This window comes from Carettochelys insculpta, chromosome 7, assembly GCF_033958435.1.
Source record: "Carettochelys insculpta isolate YL-2023 chromosome 7, ASM3395843v1, whole genome shotgun sequence".
NCBI lineage: Eukaryota > Metazoa > Chordata > Testudines > Carettochelyidae > Carettochelys > Carettochelys insculpta.
The window spans coordinates 41,770,159-41,791,263 of record NC_134143.1 but is presented as its reverse complement, the minus strand read 5'-3'; the positions used below and the strand labels follow the sequence as shown (position 1 = coordinate 41,791,263).

The 21,105-nt window shown below is 41.3% G+C and overlaps 1 protein-coding gene across 2 annotated transcripts in view; it reads right to left on the bottom strand.

Annotated features, from left to right (window-relative positions):
• Nucleotides 1–21,105, bottom strand: part of LOC142016147 (protein FRA10AC1) — a 59,152-nt gene that overhangs the window by 21,283 nt on the left and 16,764 nt on the right. The window contains exons 6-8 of one of the 2 annotated variants that reach the window (XM_075000382.1): nucleotides 20,141–20,224; nucleotides 19,555–19,639; nucleotides 8,185–8,230 (exon numbers count right to left, since the gene is read on the bottom strand). In XM_075000382.1, the coding sequence (XP_074856483.1) occupies nucleotides 8,185–8,230; nucleotides 19,555–19,639; nucleotides 20,141–20,224 (215 nt within the window). The remainder of the gene's footprint in view (nucleotides 1–8,184; nucleotides 8,231–19,554; nucleotides 19,640–20,140; nucleotides 20,225–21,105) is intronic. The other variant, XM_075000383.1, reaches the window with a different exon arrangement.

Here is a 21,105-nt window from a genome sequence, read left to right as displayed (position 1 = left end):
CAGAAGTTAATATGTAGTTCCAGTTATAAAATATCAGACAGTTGAAAAAAATCTCCACCTACGACATTTATAAAAAGTTTGTGTTTTTTTCTGTAGTACAATTACCCTACTGAATGATTAGGGCATATTTACTGCATTAAAGTTTACTGTGTTCCACCACCAGTAACATACAAACTTGAAAACATATAAGAAAATTGAAAATATGACAAATGTATCTGTAAATTTAAAACTACAAATTATAAGATACAGTACAGCACCTATATGAACTATCACATACACAACAAATAATGTCCAAAAAATTAGCCATTTATGATTTACCTATCAACAGATAAACCTTGCCCACAGTCCTTATCAGGCCTACTCCACAGGAGGGGAACCTGCAGTCTGCAGGCCAGATCTGACCTATGGTCTGCCTGGATCTGGCCAGACATGCTGAGGGCTCACCCCCATAGACACAAAGGGGGAAGCCTGCGCAGCAGAGCGGGAGTGTGAACGCTGGCTCTGAACTGCAGGTGGTAGGACCCCCAAGCCTCATGGGCTGCATCCAGCCCCTGGGCTCTGTCTGGCAGGGGGAGGAAGCAGCTGTGCACAGTGTGGTTCCCACTCTACCCCAGCTGGAGGAAGGCAGCACAGTCGCCCAGAGGTCTTTCCCCAACTACTCCCATTGACCAGAATGGTGGCAAATGGGAACAGCAGGGGGCTGTTCCTGGGAGCAGTGGGGCACACAGAGCCACATGTGCCTGCAGGGAGCTGCTTAGGTAAGCACACCCACATTGCCGTCACACTCACCCTCCTACCCAGACTCCTGACTCCTAGTCCACTCCCGCACCTTCTCTCCAGCACAGATCCCACACCTCTGTCCCACTTCTGCAGTCCCATCCCCATCCAGATCCACCACCCCATCCCACTCCTGAGCCCCATCTCCAGCCCAGATCACCTACCCGCAACCCGCTTCTCCACACACACTCATTTTTAACCCCACCCCAGAGCCTAGAGGGGGCCCACATAATCTACTAGCCCCAGACCCCCAGAAGAGTTAATCTGGCATGGCAGAAGCCCTGAGCCTCAGTCCTCTCACACCTCACTGTGGAGCTGGAGTGCAAGGGGAATGATGTATCTCGGCTGAGGGCCACATCAATGAGGGCTGTTTGGGGGGATTTTTAGTTGCTTTTTTGTCTGTTTTGTACTTCCGTGTGGCCCTCAAATGATCTTTCTGTTGATCAGTGGCCCCCAAATTAGAACAGGTTCCCCACACCTGCTTTAGGAGTTTGCTTCATTAAATAGAGTGTTTAACATTTACCAATAAAATTCATACCATCTCCCACAGAGATCATTATAAAAAATGAATAAGTGTACAGTACTATAACTGACCTAAGAAAATTCAGCTATATAATAAAAAGCTCTATTTGCTGAGCCATGCTGATCAACAAATATGCCAGTTCAGTTATTCAGAAATTAAGGTAACTAAACCCACATCTGCACCTAAGATCACTTTATATTTAACAAAAATGCTGAACCTTCTGCACAAGAAAATGTTAGCTACGGTTCTAAAATAATGAATAATAAGTACTGGTTTCTCAGAGTCCATACAATGATGTTTCCCAGCTCCAGAAAATGATTACTAATTCCCATTTTTCTTTTATAGCACTGCTGGGCAACCTGCAGCCTGCAAGCTGCATGCAGCCCACTGAGGCTCCACTCGCACCCTGTGGACCCCGGCTGCCTTCCTCTTCCATGCTTCTTTTGAGCACTGGGGCCCCACATCCCCACACTCCCTACACCTCTCCTTCCCTACTAGGTCTCTTGGCATCATGAATCGCCTTATTCACACTCTATCCCCAGACTGATTCATGGCATTCCACCTCTGGGAGAAAGGGGGAGGAGTGGGGATGGAGTGTGAATCAGGCAATTTGCATGCTCAGAAAGTTCTGGCAGGGAGAAGAATAGGTAAGTGTGGGGTCCCAGTGCACGAAAGGTGCAGGGAAGGGGCTGTGGCTCACCGAAATGAAGGAGGGCCGCTCATGCAGCCCTCCTACTATTCAGGGTTGCCCATCCCTGTTTTATAGAATAGTGCAGTAGTTAAACTTGTTCACAATTTAAAAGGTTCAGGTTACTTAAGTTTAGAGGACTGTGAGGAACTCCAATCAGTCTACCACCACCCGGTAAATTAACTATCATTAAATACCAATCAGTCAAATGTGCTCTGTGCCATGTCTTACATAGCCAACTAGAGATCCACATTGTACATCCCTAAGTGGTATACACTCATCCCTCATTTAATGAGTACTTAAAAGTACTCGTTAAAACGAGGGAGACACACATCTACCAACGTTCACTACATGAGTGAACTTCACCTGCTAATACAAGCCACCCCCGCAGCTGGCTCTGCACCAGCCACTGGTGAGGGGGCAAGTCTGTCAGCCCCGCGGTTGGAGCCGAGCTGGCTGTAGGGTTCCTGGCCGGGGAGTGGGGACATCCACAGCCCCCCACCCAGTCCCAACATTCCACCAGCCCACAGCTCCCCATGCACCCTCCCTGCCTGTTCCCAACACCCACCCCATCGCATTCCAAACTCCCCGGCCCCCGCGAAGCCCCTCAGGTACCTCTGCTGCAGCCAGGAGGAACAAGCCACCACCTCCTCCACCTGAGCCGCCTACAGGTTTTAACTCTCCCTCCTGCTCATGGCCCCAAACTGCCCCCAGCCTTTAACCCTCCCCAACCCCAGGTTCACTTACCTTCCAAAAGCAATGTCATCTGCTGCTACTTCAGGCACTTGGAACCAATCAAAGACTTTTACACATATTTTAATAGGAATTTAGTGTCCCTCTTATGAGTTTTCACCTACGAGCAAAAAGTTAGGAACCAATTGTGCTCGTACAGTGAGGGATGACTGTAATTCCGACAAAGGATTTATGTTACTAATGGTTACTATTTGTATTACAGTTGCATCTACCAACTCAGTTTGAGTCCCGCTGTGCTAGGTGCTGTACAAACACATACAAAAAGGCAGGCCTTGCTCCAAAGAGCTTATAATCTAAACTGAAAAGATAGACAATAATTGGGAAAGGAAACAAAGTCAGAGAGATGGTCAGTGGTAGTGCGAAGAATAGAACCTCGACCTTTGCCTTCTAGACCAGTGTGCTCTGTACTCTGGATCATGTTGTCTCCTAATATTTCCCAATCAAGTTTGTTTGGTGAATCTGTAAACTGCATATCAGGGTTCGTTTAATGAATTTCAATATAAACTGAGTCTTCCAGAATACGCACAACAGTAGTTGCAACCTTTCAACATCTGCTCATGATAGAACACCTATTAAGATGAATAAAATATTAGATGATTAGAAAACAAATTATTAAAATACCATGATTTACCAATTGGTATCAAGAGAGGGGAAACTGCCTTTGTAGCAAGACACCCATTCTAAATTGTTATTCAGGCCTAATGTATTTGTGTTATATTTGCAAATGAATTGCAGCTCTTCTATTTCTCCTTGTAATTTGGTGGTGTGTTGTGTGAGGTTTTTTGTTTTTTGTTTTTTTTGTAAAATGATGGCTACTTTTAAATCGATTACTGAACATCCAGGAAGGTTAAAGCGTTCGCCCACTGTTTATATACTCTGCCTTTCTTGATGTCTGATTTGTTCTCGTTTTCTTTGGTGCAGACACTGTCCAGTTTTGCCAATATAAAAGGCAAGGGGCATTGTTGGTACCTGATGGCATATATGATATATATGTTAGAAGATATTCCAGTGAATGAGCTCCTGACAGTGTGGCTTATGTGGCTAGGTCCTGTGATGGTGTGGCTTATATTTGTATGTAGACGGAGATGGTACCAAAGTTTGCTGCAGAGATAGACTCCTGGGATAGGTTCCTCCTGATAGTCATAACAACAGCCTGGCCTTCTACATAAATTGCTTTCACGGATGTACACAGGCTGAAATTGTGAACTGACATCATCACAGGCCCCATAACCTCAGCTGTGCAGACTGTAATGCTATCCACACACTCAAAAGCAACACTGACGTGATAATCAAAGATGCTGACAAACGAAGTGCCATAATCATCATGAATAGGTCAAATTATAAATGGGAGGCTGCCAGGAAAATCTCCAACACAACATTCTACAGGCCACTGTATTCTGAGCTCACTGAAGAATACCAGAAGAAACTACATCATCTGCTCAAGAAACTCCCTGCAACAGAACAGGACCCAAATCTACACAAACACTCTGCTAGAGTCAGGTTATTCTATCTGCTGTAGATCCATAAACATGGAATTCCTGGACACCCCACCATCTTGGGCATTGGCACTCTTACAGCATAGCTGTCCAGCTCTGTGGACTTTTTCCTCAGACCCTTTGCTACCAGCACTTCTAACTATCCTCAAAACATCATTGACCTCCTGAGGAAACTATAGCACACCAGTGATCTTCGTGAAAATACCATCCTAGCCATCATAGATGCAGAAGCTGTCTACACCAATATTCCACATAAGGATGTATTACAAGCTGCCAAGAACAGTATCCCCGATAATACCATGGTACTTCTGATGGCTGAGCTTTGTTCTCACCCACAACTGTTTCAGATTTAGGGACAATTTATACGTTCAAGTCAGTGGCACTGCTACGGGTACCTTCATGGCCCCACGGTATGCTAACATTTTTATGGCTAACTTAGAACAGCTATTGCCTCATCTTAGTTTACTTATAAATTCTGAATACACAGCTTGACATCATCTACAGACTTGGTAAGTGTACTCTCTATGCCATTTTCAAAATCACTGATGAAGATATCAAACAGAACTGGCCACAAAACTAACTCCTGTGGAATCCTACTTGGTATTGCCTTCCAGCATGACTGTGAGCTGTAACTACTCTCTGGGAACAGTTATCCAACCAGTTATGCACCTACCTGATACTAGCCCCATCTATGTTATATTTCCCTAGTTTACTGATAAGAAGGTTATGCAATATCAAATGCCTTACTAAAGTCCAGGTACACCATGTCCACCACTTCCCCTTTATCCACAAGGCTTGTTATCCTATCAAAGAAAGCTATCAGATTGGTTTGATATGATTTGCTCTTGACAAAACCATGCTGTCACCTATCACCTTATTGTCTTCCAGATGTTTGCAGATGGGTTCCTTAATTATTTGTTCCATCATCTTTCCTGGTACTGAAATTAAGCTGACTTGTCTGTCATTTCCTGGGTTGTCCTTCTTTCCTTTTTCATACATGGGCTCTCCATTTGCCCTTTTCCACTCTTCCGGAATCTCTCCTGACTTCCATGAATTTTTAAAGATGATCGCTCAGTAGCTCCACCTCCTCTATCAGCTCCATAAGCATTGTAAGATGCAATTCATCAGGCCCTGGTGACTTGGAGACATCTACATTTTCTAAGTACAGTAAGGTCTCAGAGTACGCGACTCCTCAGTGCCTGATCCCTCAGTTCTAGTATCCTGGGCAGCCTAATGGTTCTCCAGAACATGGTGAGAAGGTTGGGAGCAGGGGTGGCACACTAGCTGCTGTCAGAAGTAACCAGCTGTCAGTGCCCCTAGCCTCTGAGACAAAGCCATCTCCTCCACCAGTGGTGTGCCAGCAGTCCTCCATAGCAGGATAGATTCCTCACCTTAAATGTCTCCACTTGGATACTCCCAAGGAAGTCACATGAGTTCAGATGCTCCTCAGCCTAGCCACTTCCTCCTGCAGCTCTCCCACATGCTTCCTGAGAGATTCCACCAGCAGGCACCTTTCACATTGGATGTTCCATTCAGCCTGGATTTGTATAAGTGGAAAATGTGAACCACAGTCTCTACTAAACCACATGAAATTCTGGGTAGAGAGATCTATGGTCAGGTGGTCTGGCTGGCTACAGGCACAGGGGAAGACATAGGAGCAGTTCTGGCACAGGTGATGTAAGTCTTCCTAACTATAAGATTCTCTCAGACACTCTCTTACAAACTCTACCTCAAACTGCTCTTTTAGCAACCCCCTGCTGGTCACAAGCTCCTGCTGGTTGGTTGGCTTCTGGCTTTTAAAGCCTTCTCTCTTTGGTTTCTCCTATTCCCTGGTGAATCACAGGGGGAAGGGCTCAAACACTCCCACACACACTAACTGCCACAGTAACGGAAATCAAACAGTAAGTGAAATTCAAATTCAAATAGTCCACCAAACTCACTCAGCCAAAAGCACCTGAAATCAAACAGTAACTGAAATTAAACACACCGGCCAGCAAACTCACCCCAAGGCTCTCACTTGATTTGTCCAGAGAGGGGGCGGAGGGCATCGCCTTCTTTCCTTCTCAAGCTCTCCAGTCAGCAGCCTTACTTGCAGCCCCCTGATTACATCCACCCTCCCTGTATTGTCCTTATTATCACTCGTCCTAAACTGGACAGTATCTCCCTTCTTCTGATACACAAGTACCTTACTAAATTCATTAGTATTTAAGCTGCCACAGGACTCCTTGTTGTTTTTGCAAAAATTAACATTACTCATGCAACCTGAATTGTGTAAGAACGGAAGAATGGACAGAATGTGTTAGGCCATTATATAGCTGTGTTATAATAATTACATGACCACACGCTACTTTTTCCATTTGACTTCAATATATACACACACGTGTTGAATTAAAGTTGCAGAGAGAACTTTAATTATGGCATTTTTAGCTTTTGAGTACTTGTCTTTGCAACCATGACAGTATGTTAATATTTTTGTATGTAATTTCCTAGCTTTATGAAAAAAAGAAAAAAATTCCATCATGTAGCATCATATTAACGTCTGTAGCAGTCATTATCAACACTGGAAGAGTTAGATCCACAACGAAGTCCTCTCTACTGAGTAACAGACAGCAATATGCTGCTGTTCTTTATCTGGCCAAGCACACACACAAAGAGGGAGAGAGAGAGTCTGCCAGCGGGTTTTACATAATTTTGCAGACAGAAGAGAAACACACTGACCCAAATAAAAAAAACCTGAATTTCATTCTGAGCTGAGGAAATCAGTGTTCTTTAGTGGTCACAGACCTCTCTATGCTGGTTTCTTCCACATCCAATCACCCCACTTCCAGTCCTGTCTCTTCCTTACCCAATCTCAGGCTTCACACACAGTCCCAGTTTTCTAACCCCAGCCCTTACCCCCAGTTTCCTTGTCACGCTTTACTCCCTTCTTATCACCTCAAAAACCCAGTTCTTATTTCTTGCATTCATTCCAAGTTAATTCTTCCTCCAAGTTGTCTGGATGCCAGCAGAGGGAGCAATGAGCACACAGGACAGACTCTACCAATCCTTTCATTTCTAGTGCCTGGCACCACAGTCCAAGCCTGCAGCAGGTGGAGCAACTGCAGGGAAAGATTCTTATCCCCTGTAGCATTCTAAGTGATGACAAAACCTTTAGAGAATGGGACTTCCAAACTCAAGAAAAACTCTACTGAGCATATGCAAAGTGAGTTTTGTCAAAGGCCAAATTTAGTCAAATTTTTACAAGAGCAGAAAAGGGCTCCCAGACAAAAGGCAACACACTGGTCAAATTTCTAACCCCTGCTCCAAACCATGGAGAGCTAGAGTGTCTCAGTTAAATGGTTTTAAGAATTTTTGTTTTGTTTTGTTTTGTTTAAACATGTGGAAAAAAAGCCCCGATTTTTCCCTAACCTTATTCTTGGAAAATACAATTTTTTCATGGAAATTTACAAAAGCGATTCAGCCTGAGGTGCACAATTTGCATAAGAAATTCTAGCCTAAATGATTGAAGTTTGGCAAACTAATAGGCACCTAAAAAAACGAGTTTATACTGGGAGGTGTTGCGCATCCTTAACGAAAAACAGCACTGAATAATAAAGCACTGCAGAAGCAAAAGCTATTGGCCAGTGCCATTATAAAGTTACGTACGTGAAATCTCATCTTGTGAAATATGATATACTTTCACCAGTATAAAAGATTTTTTTCTCCTGCATACATTCTGCAAGATTAAGTCAAAGTACAGTTTTCCTAAGTCCCTACTGATGTAGATGAGCAAGAGCTCAGAAGATGTAAAATGATATAAAGCAAGTGGTGCTCAGAATTATTAGACATGATTTCAGCATTTTGAAAAAACTCATCTGCACGTCAACTGTCACAAGTAAGACAGCAAGAAAAACATCAAAATCACTAACCAAGCAAGAACTGTAATACAAGAAAAAAGGATATATTACCTTTTCCTGAAACTACTTCTTTCTCATGTCTCCATCTAAATCCAAACTGTTATAAAAATAAAAACCGAAATTAAATTCTGAACAGTCAAATAAATTCAGAAGAGATACAAAATGTTAAGTTAATTTCAGCTGCTTCTTGTCCTTAACACTGTTCCCCGTTTAGCTCTGTTTAATAAAATATTAATCCTTCACTCAATAAAAAGAAACTCATTGATTTTGATTGCTTGAAACACATGCATTAAATGGAATCTGATTCAATAGACAAGGATGAACTAGTCTAAAATGTCTTGCTTGCAGGCAGGATACTGGACTAGATGGGCCTTTGGTCTGACCCACTATGGCCATTCTTATGCTCTTGCGTACATTTTGGTACAGATAAGTGTCTGTACCAAAATGTACGCAAGAGCATAAGAATGGCCATAGTGGGTCAGAACAAAGGCCCATCTAGTCCAGTATCCTGCCCTCTGACAGAGGCCAATGCCTGATGCCCCAGAGGGAGTGAACAGAACAGGTAATCATGAAAGCAATCCCTCTCCTGATATCCCTTTCCACCCTCTGACAAATAGAGGCTAGGGACAACATTCCACGTATCCTGGTTAACATCCATTGATGGACCTAACCTTCACGAATTTATCTAGTTCTTTTTTGAACCCTGGTAAAATCTTGGTCTTCACAACATCCTCTGGCAAGGACTTCCATATGATTTTATAGACCTCTATCATATCCACTCTCAGTCTCCTTTTTCCTAAGTTGAAAAGTCCCAGTCTTTTTAACCTTTCTCCAGATGGCACCTGTCCCAAACCCCTAGTTATTTTTGTTGCCCTCTTCTGAACCTTTGCTAATGCCAATGTAGCTTTTCTGAGATGAGGTAACCACATCTGTACGCAATATTCAAGATGTGGGCATACCATGGATTTACACAGAGGCAATAAGATATTCTCTGTCCTATTCCCTATCCCTTTTTTTTTTAAATGATTCCTAGCATTGTTTGCCTTTTTAACTGCTGCAGCCCACTGAGTGGCTGTTTTCAGAAAACTATCCACAATGACTCCAAGATCTCTCTCGAGTGGTTATAGCTAAATTAGTCTCCACCATTTTGTATGTACAGTTGGGATTATTTTTTCCAATGTGCATTACTCTGCATTTATCAGCACTAAAATTCATTTGCCATTTTGTTGCCCAATCACTTAGTTTTCTGAGATCTTTTTAAAGTTCTTCAAAGTCTTTGTTCTTAACTATTTTGAAAGGTTTAATATCTTCAGCAAACTTAGCCACCTCACTGTTTACACATTTTTCCATGTCATTTATAAACAGGTTGAATAGCACTGGTCCCAGTACAGACCGTTGGGGGGACACCACTGGTTAACTCTCTCCATTCTGAAAATTTACCATTTATTCCTACTCTTTGTTTCCTGGTTTTTAACCAGTTTTCAGTCCATGAGAGGACCCTCCTGCCTATCCCATGACAACTTATTTTACTTAAGAGTCTTTGGTGAGGGACCTTATCAAAGACTTTCTGGAAATCTAAGTACACTGGGTCCCCCTTGTCCATATGCTTACTGACCACCTCAAAGAAGACATGATTTCCATTTTACAGAAACTACGTTGACTTATCCCCAAACAAGTTATGTTCATCTATGTGTCTGACAATTTTATTTTTTACCATAGCTTCATCTAACTTGCCAGGTACTGATGTTAAACTTACTGATCTGTAATTGCCAGGATCAACTCTAGAACCATTTTTAAATATTGGTGTTGCATTAGCTATCTTCCAGTCAATAGGTAGAGAAGCTGATTTGAAGGATAAATTACAAATCACGGTTAACAGTTCTGCAATTTCATAACTGAGCTCTCAGATTTGGAGAGGGGTGTGTGAGAGCCCCTCTAGCAGAGAACAATACTTTTGGGACAGTTGGCAACACTAAGGACTTGTATTCACTTCTACAAAGATCGACCTGTTCAGTTTGATTTTGCATTACGGGGCTCTGGTCCTGACTGGAGAGTTAACATATTTACTTAAAAATAAATTAATATGTACTTAAACTCACCAAAAATGTCTCACAGATTTAGTGCTTTTCTCAATTATTTCAATATAGAATGTGGGCTTTTTTAACCTTCCACTTCTCTTATTTCTTAGGTTTTAGCAAGGAAATGGCAGGGTTGTCAGGGAGTGAATTCTACCTTTTTGTCAGCCGTAATAATTCATTTAAAAGATATTTTTTGGTTTGCTACAAAACATTTTCTGAGAAAAACAAAATCCTGGAGTGTCCTTTCAATTCTCCAAATACTCGCTAGTTTCTTTTTAAACAATCTAATAGTGATCAGACTGCATTTTTTGCCTATTGATAAACAATAAACACAAAGTAATTCTAATAGCTTTATGATGCACATCTTCTCCTGACTTATTGATTAATCACCAAACTGCTCACATGGTGTATCCATAATGCAATCTGCTAAATGGAAAACCCACAGAGAATTTTTGGAATGCTTCTGGGAGAATTTCCATTCATCAACTGAGAGTACAGCTGCTGACAGTAAATTATAGAGCTCCTGTTGAAGTGGAAAACTCAACTGTGTTCGGAGGAGGCTATCGCACATTGTAACGCTTATCAAAGGTGATACCAGGCAGAAAAACTACAAGTGTCATAAGCAAATGTAGTTAACATCTTGATATAATGCATAAAAACAAAACAAAACAAAAAATACACATAAGAAGTAAAAGATGCCATTAATATACACATATCACTGAGAAAAAAAAGTGAGGTGCAATGGGTACCACCAATATGCAGATGCTCAGTTCCATATACTAAAATTGTACCCAACTCATATTCAATAGCTGTCTGCTTCCCTAGCCTTGTCTATAAAGGCAAATGTAGCTTTAGCTAAGGTAGGGCTCAGATATTTCTACTACATTAGAAACACAGAGTTATGAATACCAGTGTTATTGTATGACCAGCCAATCACACAACTCATTTGGAACCAGAAATACACAACCAAAGACAGCAGCAGAGACAAAAAAAGAAAATAAAAAAGCAGTAAATACACAGTAAATACAGTACAGCACTATGTTTAATATTAACTATTAGAAAACTAAAAGGAAAAGAGCACTTTTGTTTTGCAAAGTAAAATGTTAACACTGCATTAAGTCAATGGTCATTTGTAAACACACGAAAAAACAACCATAATGTTTTGTACAGTTACAAACATTCAGAGTTACAAACCTCCACTTCCAACATGTTCATAACTCTGAAATTCTACTGTATCCTGTCATCTAACTCTACTGTGTGGTAAAAACACCTTAGCCATGCCTGCGAAGAGATTCCATGGTTGCCATCAGGGCTGGAGCAGCGCTGGAGGTGATTTATGGTTATGCAGACAAGAAGTGTTAGCCGGCAACAGGAGAATCATCTGTAGGAATGGGTGAGAATGTATTGCTCCTCTCTATTCAAGGTATATACTTGCACTAATTAATGTAATTTTAAGACTTGGGGTGCTACTGAATCCATAGCAATTTCCTGGATACTCCAGGTGCAAGTGACCCATATTGCTTATTTATGGTCAAAAGGAAGCAAACCACCTCAAGAGAGGTTGATCATTATAATCGAACTAGCAGATTTACCTAGTGTTGCTTGGGTCCTTAACGTAATTATTTTTAATAAAAATAAAATATACATACTCTATTTAAATGATTATATTTTTCAAAAACACAATATTACTTTTATTAGTTTTTATTCCAGATTTCTTTAAAAAGGGATTGTTAAAATTTTTCCAGGTTTTTTCTAAGTAATTTTTAATGGAAATTCTGTCAACTATGTTTTTCCTTCATTCCTATAAACTCTTATTATTCATTACGCACAAAAATGGGCTATAGTCAATTTGGTTTCCAATAACATTTTCTTCTACTTTTTCAACCTTAGGCATTAATATAGCTGTGCTAAACCAGACCACTACTCCAAATTTCTGTTTAATCTCTTTTCTATAAGATTTATTGAGAAGCAGTCCTATTCCAGGTTCATCCTATTTCTCTGGCTCATCTGGTTCAGTCTCTTTCAACATTCACCATACTTGATTTGGTAATGCTGTCTCTTTTGTTTTGTTTTTTTGAGAAGCAACGTCATTCCAGGCGCAATCAAACCCTTATACATTGCTTTAAGTTATGATAAGAGAAAGCTGTATACCAAATTTGCTGGTCCTAGCTCTTACTGATTAGTACTTAATCAAACAGAACAAACATTATAATATATAGTAGATTATATTATATCACTACTCCATCCTTTTTTGTGTTTACTTTCAAGTGAAATTTAAAGGCTTGGTTTACATTCTTTAAACATCTTAATGGTCTGGGACCTGTCTGAACAATAATAATCATAATAAATTTCAGTTATTTATACAAAGTTACAAGCTACAGTTAAAGAATATATAAACTTTACAATACAAAACAAGGTAAGTACGATGCCCTAAAGAACTTACAAGACAAGACACTTAGTAGCTTAGAAGAAACAAATACTAGTGAGGAAATCAAGATCAGAAATATTTTTAAAATAAGTTACTTTTAAAGAGGGATATGATTGATAAAAAAAGAATGTCAAGTACATAAGCGTTGGGAGTATGCTTCAAGGTACATGAAAAAAGTTGTAAAGCTGAGAGAATACTGAAGAGAGAGAACTGAAGAGACAATACTGGAAGAAAAAACAGAAGAGCAAGACTACACAAGCTGCATCTACATTAGGCATTATTTCCGAAAACCTGGGCCCTCTTCCGAAAGAGTGCGCAGTGTGTCCACACATGCCACATGCTCTTTCAAAAACGGAATCGAAGGAACATGCCCCAGCATCCAAAATCGCTCTTCCAAACATGAAATAGGAAAAGCCACCACTTTTGAAAGCTTATTTCGAAAGAAGGTGCAGGTAGACGTTCTGCGACTCACTCTTTCGAAGAGCGGGGTCCACCATGGCAGCGATCAGCTGATAGGCAGAGACATGCTATCCAGTGCCTGTGGGACTCTATGCAGCCCTTAAAGCCGCATGCACCCGGAAACCCTGTTGCAGGAAGCAGACAGCATGCAGGCAGCAGTCACCGCACATGGTGCCCCTGCACGTGTCAGCCAGACCCACAGCGGCTGCCAGCACAGAATGGCCAGCAGCCAGAGAGGAGGGAAGCCCCAGGGCTGCCCCCTCCAAGTGTGTCTAGGGCTCCCAGGGAGTAGCTGGAGTTGGGCGGGGGTGGGTGGGGGAAGAGAGCACCCTCCTGGACAGAGCACGAGCTCCAGAACTTGAAGGTCCTGCATGAGATGGGCATGAAGCGGAGGAATGCGGCTGCTTTCGCCCGGCTGGCCAAGGGCCTGACAACCCATGGCCATCCTGCTTGCACTCCAGACCAGGTACACAGCAAGGTCAAGGAGTTGCGGCAGGGTACACCGGGGCTCAGGACTTGGCCAGCCGGTTGGGAGCCACCCCTGCTTTGTGCCCATTTTACCGGGAGCTCCAAAGCCTCCTGGGCCCATAGGACACTGTCTCCCCACCCTCCATACTCAACACCTCCGCAGAGGAGCCCCAGCTGGAGAAGCCTAATGAGCTGGGACCATCAGCCAGTCCAAACCCAGCAGGGCCAGACCCAGAGCCCGCAGCAGCGGCTGAGTAGTCCAGCAAAGAGGGAGACCTTGTGATAGATCTCCCCTCCAGCTGTGCTTTGGCCAGCCAGGCATCCCCCAAACTCGGCGGTGGACCATTAGGTACATACCCAATAGGGCACATCCCACTATATACGCCTCATTCATTCATTCGTTCCAAATCTTAACCTGAAATAAAACTTTCCCAAGCAAACTTCTAGTAAAACAACAAAAAGACTGTTCAGAACACAGTGAAATACAGTTACTAGAACTGTGTGACTACTCCAGAACATTCAGCTACTTTTGTACTGCCACAGCATATTAGGACAAGTTGATGACAAGGCCAAAGCAAAATGCAATTGATATTCTACCCATGGAAGACTTTTCTAGGCAGAATAACTTAACAGTCTTGTAGCATTCTAACTTGTGCCAAGGACCAGATTCTACTGACAAAAAACATAAAAGTGGCTCAAAACCTCCTTCATCGCCTCTATCCCCAACTGCGTCTTCAGCTACCTTGGTACAGCTGAGGATTAAACCTGCTCACTGTATTTGCATTTCATATATAATGATGTATTTGATATCAAGCATTGCCTTCATTTTTTTAATGCTTCTAGACTCAGTACAAAAATGTATTGTACAGAACTATGTATTTTTATGATAAATTATCTTTAGCCATAAAGGCAATAATGCAGAATGTTTTTGTAAAAAAATGACACATGGAACACACTACACAGAAAAGAACCGCGAGTCAAAAAGTTGCTGGGTCTTAAGTCAGAGTACAATCGTGGACAAGTTATTTGCGCTCTTTACATGTCAGTGGAAAATTGGGCAGAAAATGGCACCAATAATCAGATGTTCCATCTGTACTGAATCTACCCTAAATACATATATTACAAAGATGATTCTTAACACTTCCAGTTTTTTCTGAAGGTCAAGATTTTTCATCAATTCAATTTTCAGACATATGGAATTCAAGACTTAGTATAATTTGAACAAAAATATTGCTTGATAAGTATTAACTGGAAAATCGTGTAACAAAAACAGAAAATACTAGCGTCCATATTTTTCTATTTATGCTGACAATTTGCTAAGGAAGGAACATCTTGTGCTTGGCTCCATCAGCAATCTGTAGTGTAGTCTAAAATAAGTTTCACTTGAGCCATTTCCGCTTCAACCTAGCCCTAATAAATCAACTACATAATATGAGAATTGTATTAAACAACTGCTAACAAAACAAGAATACAAAACAGGTTTTTAACAGGAAGGTCACTGAAAAATCCATTATGCCTATTTTTTTGATTTGTTTTTAAATAACTTGTACAATCTAATGTATTGTTGCCTATTTCATAAAACTGCAGAACATTTTCTCAAGATAAATACCATAGTAGTAAAATGTTTTCATTATTGTTGCAGCCATGTTAGTCCCTGGATATTAGAGAGACAAGGTAGACAAGGTAATAGCTTTTATTGGACCAAGTCAATTGGTGAAACAGACAAATTTTTTAGCTTAAACCGCTCTTCTTCAGACCTACAAAAGACAAGCTAAAGACAAGGTGGAACAGATTATTTAATGTAAGTAGTTATACATAAATCTTTATTAAGTCCATAATTTTTTGCAAAAATTATTAATTTAAGCTCAGAGGCTCACTTTTTGAAAGTGATATGCAGGTTTCCCTGAGGATGAGAACTGAAAGATCAGACAGGGACTAGTCAGCTGAGACCACCCACAGGTAATATAGAGTTTTTGTCTTTTTTCATTTTTCTACATGAGTTCACTCAGGAGCATAACAATTGCTTTCTTTCACCCACATAGCTGTTTGGGAATGGCATTTAGTGGAGGAGGAACACCACAAGTTGTGATAGGCATGTGTAGGACCCTTAGATCTTGAAAGGGGTTTTGTGGGAGAACTGAACATCACAGCAGTGGGAGTTTAGTGAAACTGGGGGGTTGTTTGAAAACCAAAAGAGTAGGGCTGGGAAAGATTTTTTTCAGGGTGTGGTCGCCACTGAGTATGGGCTGTAACCATTTTCTGATATCTGCTGTGGACTATAGGGTGGGGTGACGATTAGCGGTGTGCAATTAGAGAGAGTGCCCCCTCCACTGACGCAAGCTGACTGAATCACTGAGTACCCTTCTCAAACCTTAAGAGCTCCGTACATGTTAAAGAGAAGTTAGTCAAATAAAAGCCAATACTTCACCCATTTTGTCACTACAGTAAAAGATGTAAATTTTAACTTTACTATGACCCTACTTGCTTTAATGAAATATTTGTTCTTAGTTCACACAACATCTTTCATTGATTTCACTAAATATTGAATAGCAATCTTTGAATTATAGCCTGGTTTCCACGTCTGAATTTTTAGTAGCCTACTATGTTACTAGGGTCCAGAGAAGAGCAACTAAAATGATTAAAAGGTCTAGAACAGGGGTGTCCAATGCATGGCCCATGGGCCACAATCCAGCCTATGGAGCCATTTTATCCGGCCTGCTGAGCCAGCAGCGGCACCGTTATTAAATAGCGGCTGGGCGACTGCAAGCTATGTGGCTCTTTGAGTAGCCATTTTCTGGCTCTCACCTCTGCTGCCACTCCACCTCCACTCTGGTGATGATCCTGGGGCTCTGTCAGGGCAAGTGGCAGTGCCGATGACCCTGGGGCATGGGGAACTCCTCCAGGGAGCAGAGTTCCACCGACCACCCTGGGGCCAGGAAGTGGAGCTCCGCAGGGGCCAGGGGAATCTCGGCAGCCTCAGAGCTGAGAGCTGGCAGCTCCAGCCCTGGGACCTCGACAGTTAACCCGGCAGCCCCAGGGTGGAAGAAGCCTGGAAGCTGGCAGAGAATGGCAGGACATGGAGCTCCTGGATAAGTTAATCTTGGGTTGGCAGGGGAGGGGTGGGGGGGCAGCAGTTTGATGCTGTGAGAGGGGTTAAGCCTGTGGGCAAGTGGAAGATGGTTTGGGGCTGTGGGGGGTAATGGTGATTTGGGGCTATTTTGTGTTTGGCCCCTGAAACATGTAAAAAAATTGCCCTGTGGCCGCAAATGGAAAAAGGCTGGGCACCCCTAGTCCAGAAAATATGGCCTATGAAAGATAGGGTGACCATATCTCCCTGTCTCAAATACAGGACAGGGAGATATGGAGGGGAGGGGCGATGCCTCCAACCCCTGGGGAGCCAGAAAGAAAGCGGCAGGCACCCGTCCTCCCCGAGCCCTGGATCAGCACTCCCAGGAGCCCCAAGGAAGCAGCAGTGAGGGGACAGCCACGGTGCTCCCCCGCCCCCTTCCCCAAGGTCCAAGGAAACTGCAGGGATGGGGCAACTGTGGCGCTTCCCCTCCCTCCCCAAGCCTCAGCAGCAGGGAAGGGGCAGCCGTGCCTGCCAGGGGAAAATACAGGACAATTAGTCCCTTTTCTAAAATAAGTAGGGATGCCTTTCTGGCATCCCAAATACGGGATCACCCTGCCAAAAACAGGACAGATAGTCACCCTAATGAAAGAAGATTTTAAAAATTGGGTTTGCTGAGTTTGGAAAACAAAAGGCTGAGAGGGCATATGATAGATTTCAGATACCTAAAATGGTGTTACAAGGAGGAGGGAAAAACTTTTTCTCCTTAGGCACTGATGACAGGACAAGAAGCATTGGTCTTAAATTGCAACAAGGGAGCGATAGCTTGGACATTTCAAAAAAAATTCTAACTGTCACAGTGGTAAAGCACTGGAATAAATTGCCTTGGGTGGTTGTAGAAATATCTCCAATGATGGAGGTTCAGAGCAGATTGGATAAATATCTTACAGGGATGATACAGATAATGCTTGGTCTTGTCATGAGGGCAGAGGACTGGATTTGATGACCTCTTGAGGTCCCTTCCAGTTACAGTATTCTATGATTACTTCATAGTATCATGTCCCAACTGATTTTTACAGCAATTAAGAGGCTACAAGGAACAGCTTCCTACCTAGTGGTTAGTTGATGCATGGAAACTGGAATCCTGGGTCTATGTTTGTCTCTTGCTCCTAGATACAAGATATTAATTCTAATGTATTTATGCATAATATTTGCTTGGCCACGGGACACTTGGTCACACCCATAATAAGTGGTTGTCCAGCTAACTAAAATCATGCCAGACTATGGAGTTTGTCAGACAAGAGAGTTTGGATTATGGAGGTTCAACATATAGCACGCTCCGCTGAGTGGCAGATTGATTTCTAACAGTTACAAGAGCTAAATCCTGAAAGAGAAATCTAGTCCTGGAACCTAACTGGCAGGCTGCTGGTGGTCAGGGTGTATGTGTCTCACTCATCCACAACTTTATATAGACCCAACACATGAACAGGAAGTTGTGAAAAACTGGGATCCACCCTGGTCAGGACCATGTGGTTCCTGCTCCTATGGACCTGCTTTGACCTCCTGGCATCCCAACCCACTTTGACTTGTGGCATCTGATTTATGGTCCCACAACAACAAACTCTTTCATATACAGCAGCCCTGGGACCGGGAGGTTGCTGGATATTAAAATATTCTGGGTAATAGAGAAGTAAACCTAGCAATGCATAACACTAAAGAAAAACAAGATTAGATATTAAGAAAACAAACAAAAAACGTATGCAGAGTATTTTATTTATCAACAGGAGTACTGTATTTATTTGTATTTACTTTCACTATAATGTACTTATGGAAAATGTAACAAATTTACTTCTAGTTAAAATGCTATTATTGTTATTTGAGAGTTCGGGATAGTGGAATGCCGGACATGAAAGAGTTTACTGTATCTGGTTGGTGTCTCATCTCTCTGTATCCTGACCTAGCATGACTCAGACTCCCAACGCATGGCTCTGATCTCATTGGTCTCCTGCCTCTGACCACTTGGTATCCTGACTTAGGTTGACTCTGGTTACAGATTGATGGTTCTACCCACAAATTTGTCTCCTGCTTCGGATCCTGGTATCTTGACCCAAATGACTCCTGACTCCCATGCCATGCCTGGCTCTGAACATTAGGAATGGCTGCTCACAACCCAGCCATGGCATCTGAAAAAGTATTGTTGCACCACAAGGCTATGTCTACTTGGCATCCTAATTTCAAAATAAGCTATGCAATTTGTGTATCTTATTTCAAGTAGATTTCAAAACAGGATATTTCAGCATGTGGTGCTGTCTAACCAATACCAAATGCTGAAATAAATCCCTATTTCAAGGCATCCCTGTACACCTCCTGGAATAGCACACCATTTGTGTCAAAAACTGTTTCAAAATAATGGGACTGTTTCTCAGATGCAGGCAGCTATTTCAGAATACCACCGAAATACGATAAACACATGGAACAAGTTACTGGGCATGATAATAAAAGAAAAAAAATCTATAAATGAGTTCAAGGGAGATTGTGATTATTTTCTGAAGGTGTAAGGGATTGAGAGATATGACAAATGTAAAAGATGAGATAAATATCAACCAAAAAGCAGGGAAGGCATCTTAAGTATTTTTCTGTTGCTGAAGGTCTTAAAAAATTTATTTTGCAATAGACAAAGTTAGGGCCCCTAAATTGGAGACATTTACCATGAATAGTCCCACTGAATTCAACAAAGACAGCATTTGAAGGACGGGATCTTAATGCAACATCCTCTCTCAATATATGTTTACATTCAGTACAGCGCCTTCCACAATCACAATACACAATTTGGTATCACAAGATGGCAATTTTTAAATGAAGATTTTGCTTAACAATTAACATGTTTTACAATCAAAAATATTAATGAATGTGAACTGTACCTTGTTCTCTTTGTATCTGCTCAGATCTGCTATACAGTACTCTTTGAATAATTTATCATAGTATTTCTTTGCAAGTCTCTTTTCCCTGTAACCAGAAAGACAATATTATCGATTAAACATATGGAAAGTGGAGTAAGGTCAAATAATATATACCTTATTACACAGTTAGGGCACTGACAGGACGAGGCATCGCCGTTTTGTTTTCTCTAACAAATACAAGTTATAGTGGTAAAAATAAAACAGAATACAAAAATAAACAGCTCAACAAGAATAATTGCCATGAAACAGTTTTTGTTTCTCTTAAAAAATAATTATATACTTTAAATATATTTTTAAAGGACAAACTGGAAGCATAATTTTGAGGTTGTACTCTTTTTTAGGGGAATAAGCAACAGTTTGTTTGGGTTCTGTGAAATCAGTTCATTTTGTCACAGAGCTGTAGTAGTGTACCTCCTACGTTTATTTTCATGTTTTCAATTTATCAAGAGTTTAAAGAAATAAGGGAAAATATACATGATAAATTTTAATGAATGGAAAAAATAAACACAAAGTAATTTAAAAGATGTCTTCTTATAGCCCAAGTTACCAATTCATGTCCACTGTATCTTCCTCCTTCCACAGGAATCTAGCGTTTTCTCTTATAACATCAAGATCTGTCTTGTCATTTGCCCTGTGAAAGGGTATATTTTTCTTAAAAAGCAGATCTAATATTAGAAGGAAATGATACAGCAGCAGAAATAAAATAATATCATAATATAGCAAATGCTGGTATCCAGTATGATAAACCGATTTCCTCCCTAAAAGAACAATAATGTTTGCTTCCAACACTGAAGTCATTAATAATTATTAAAACTTAGTCTAGTCTACATAAAAAGTTGTGCTTCAAACATAAAAAGACGACAAGTTGCACCTGAGAACAAGAATTTAGCTTCTATGAACAGATGTGCAGTGATATTTCAGACTTCACAAATGTCCTAGGTTTAGATTTCCAAAACGGTGCAGGGGAGTTATCCACAAATCTTCATCAACATTAATGACGACTGCGTGAATAACTGCCTATACTTCTTTGGAAACCTCAATCCTAACATCTAGTATCTCATAACTTTGGTAAAACTTAGTAATTATCCTTTAGAACTTGACTGGTGTTCCAAATGACAAACAATTATGCTATCTGCAAGCAGTTATTCCAGCACTAAACAGAAACCTGAGTTCAAGATTGTCCTTTTCTCTCTTCATTGCAGCAGAAAGCATTTGACCTTCAAGGAATGACAGCTCAACACGCAGCAAACACTGGATTATTTTACTTTTCCCCACCAGGTGTTGTCTTTCAATCCACATCATATAAAATAAAAACTCCCAACTGAATTTCATCTAACTTTTCACTTACAGATACATATTTTACAAATTTAAATCAAGACAACTAACAATTCTCGTCGTTTAATACAGATATTTACAACTACCACATTGGTACATAGTAGCCTAGTTAATGATTTGACACACAAAGAAACTTCTAGAGACAAAATTAATCACAATATTAATAGCCGAAGGAGA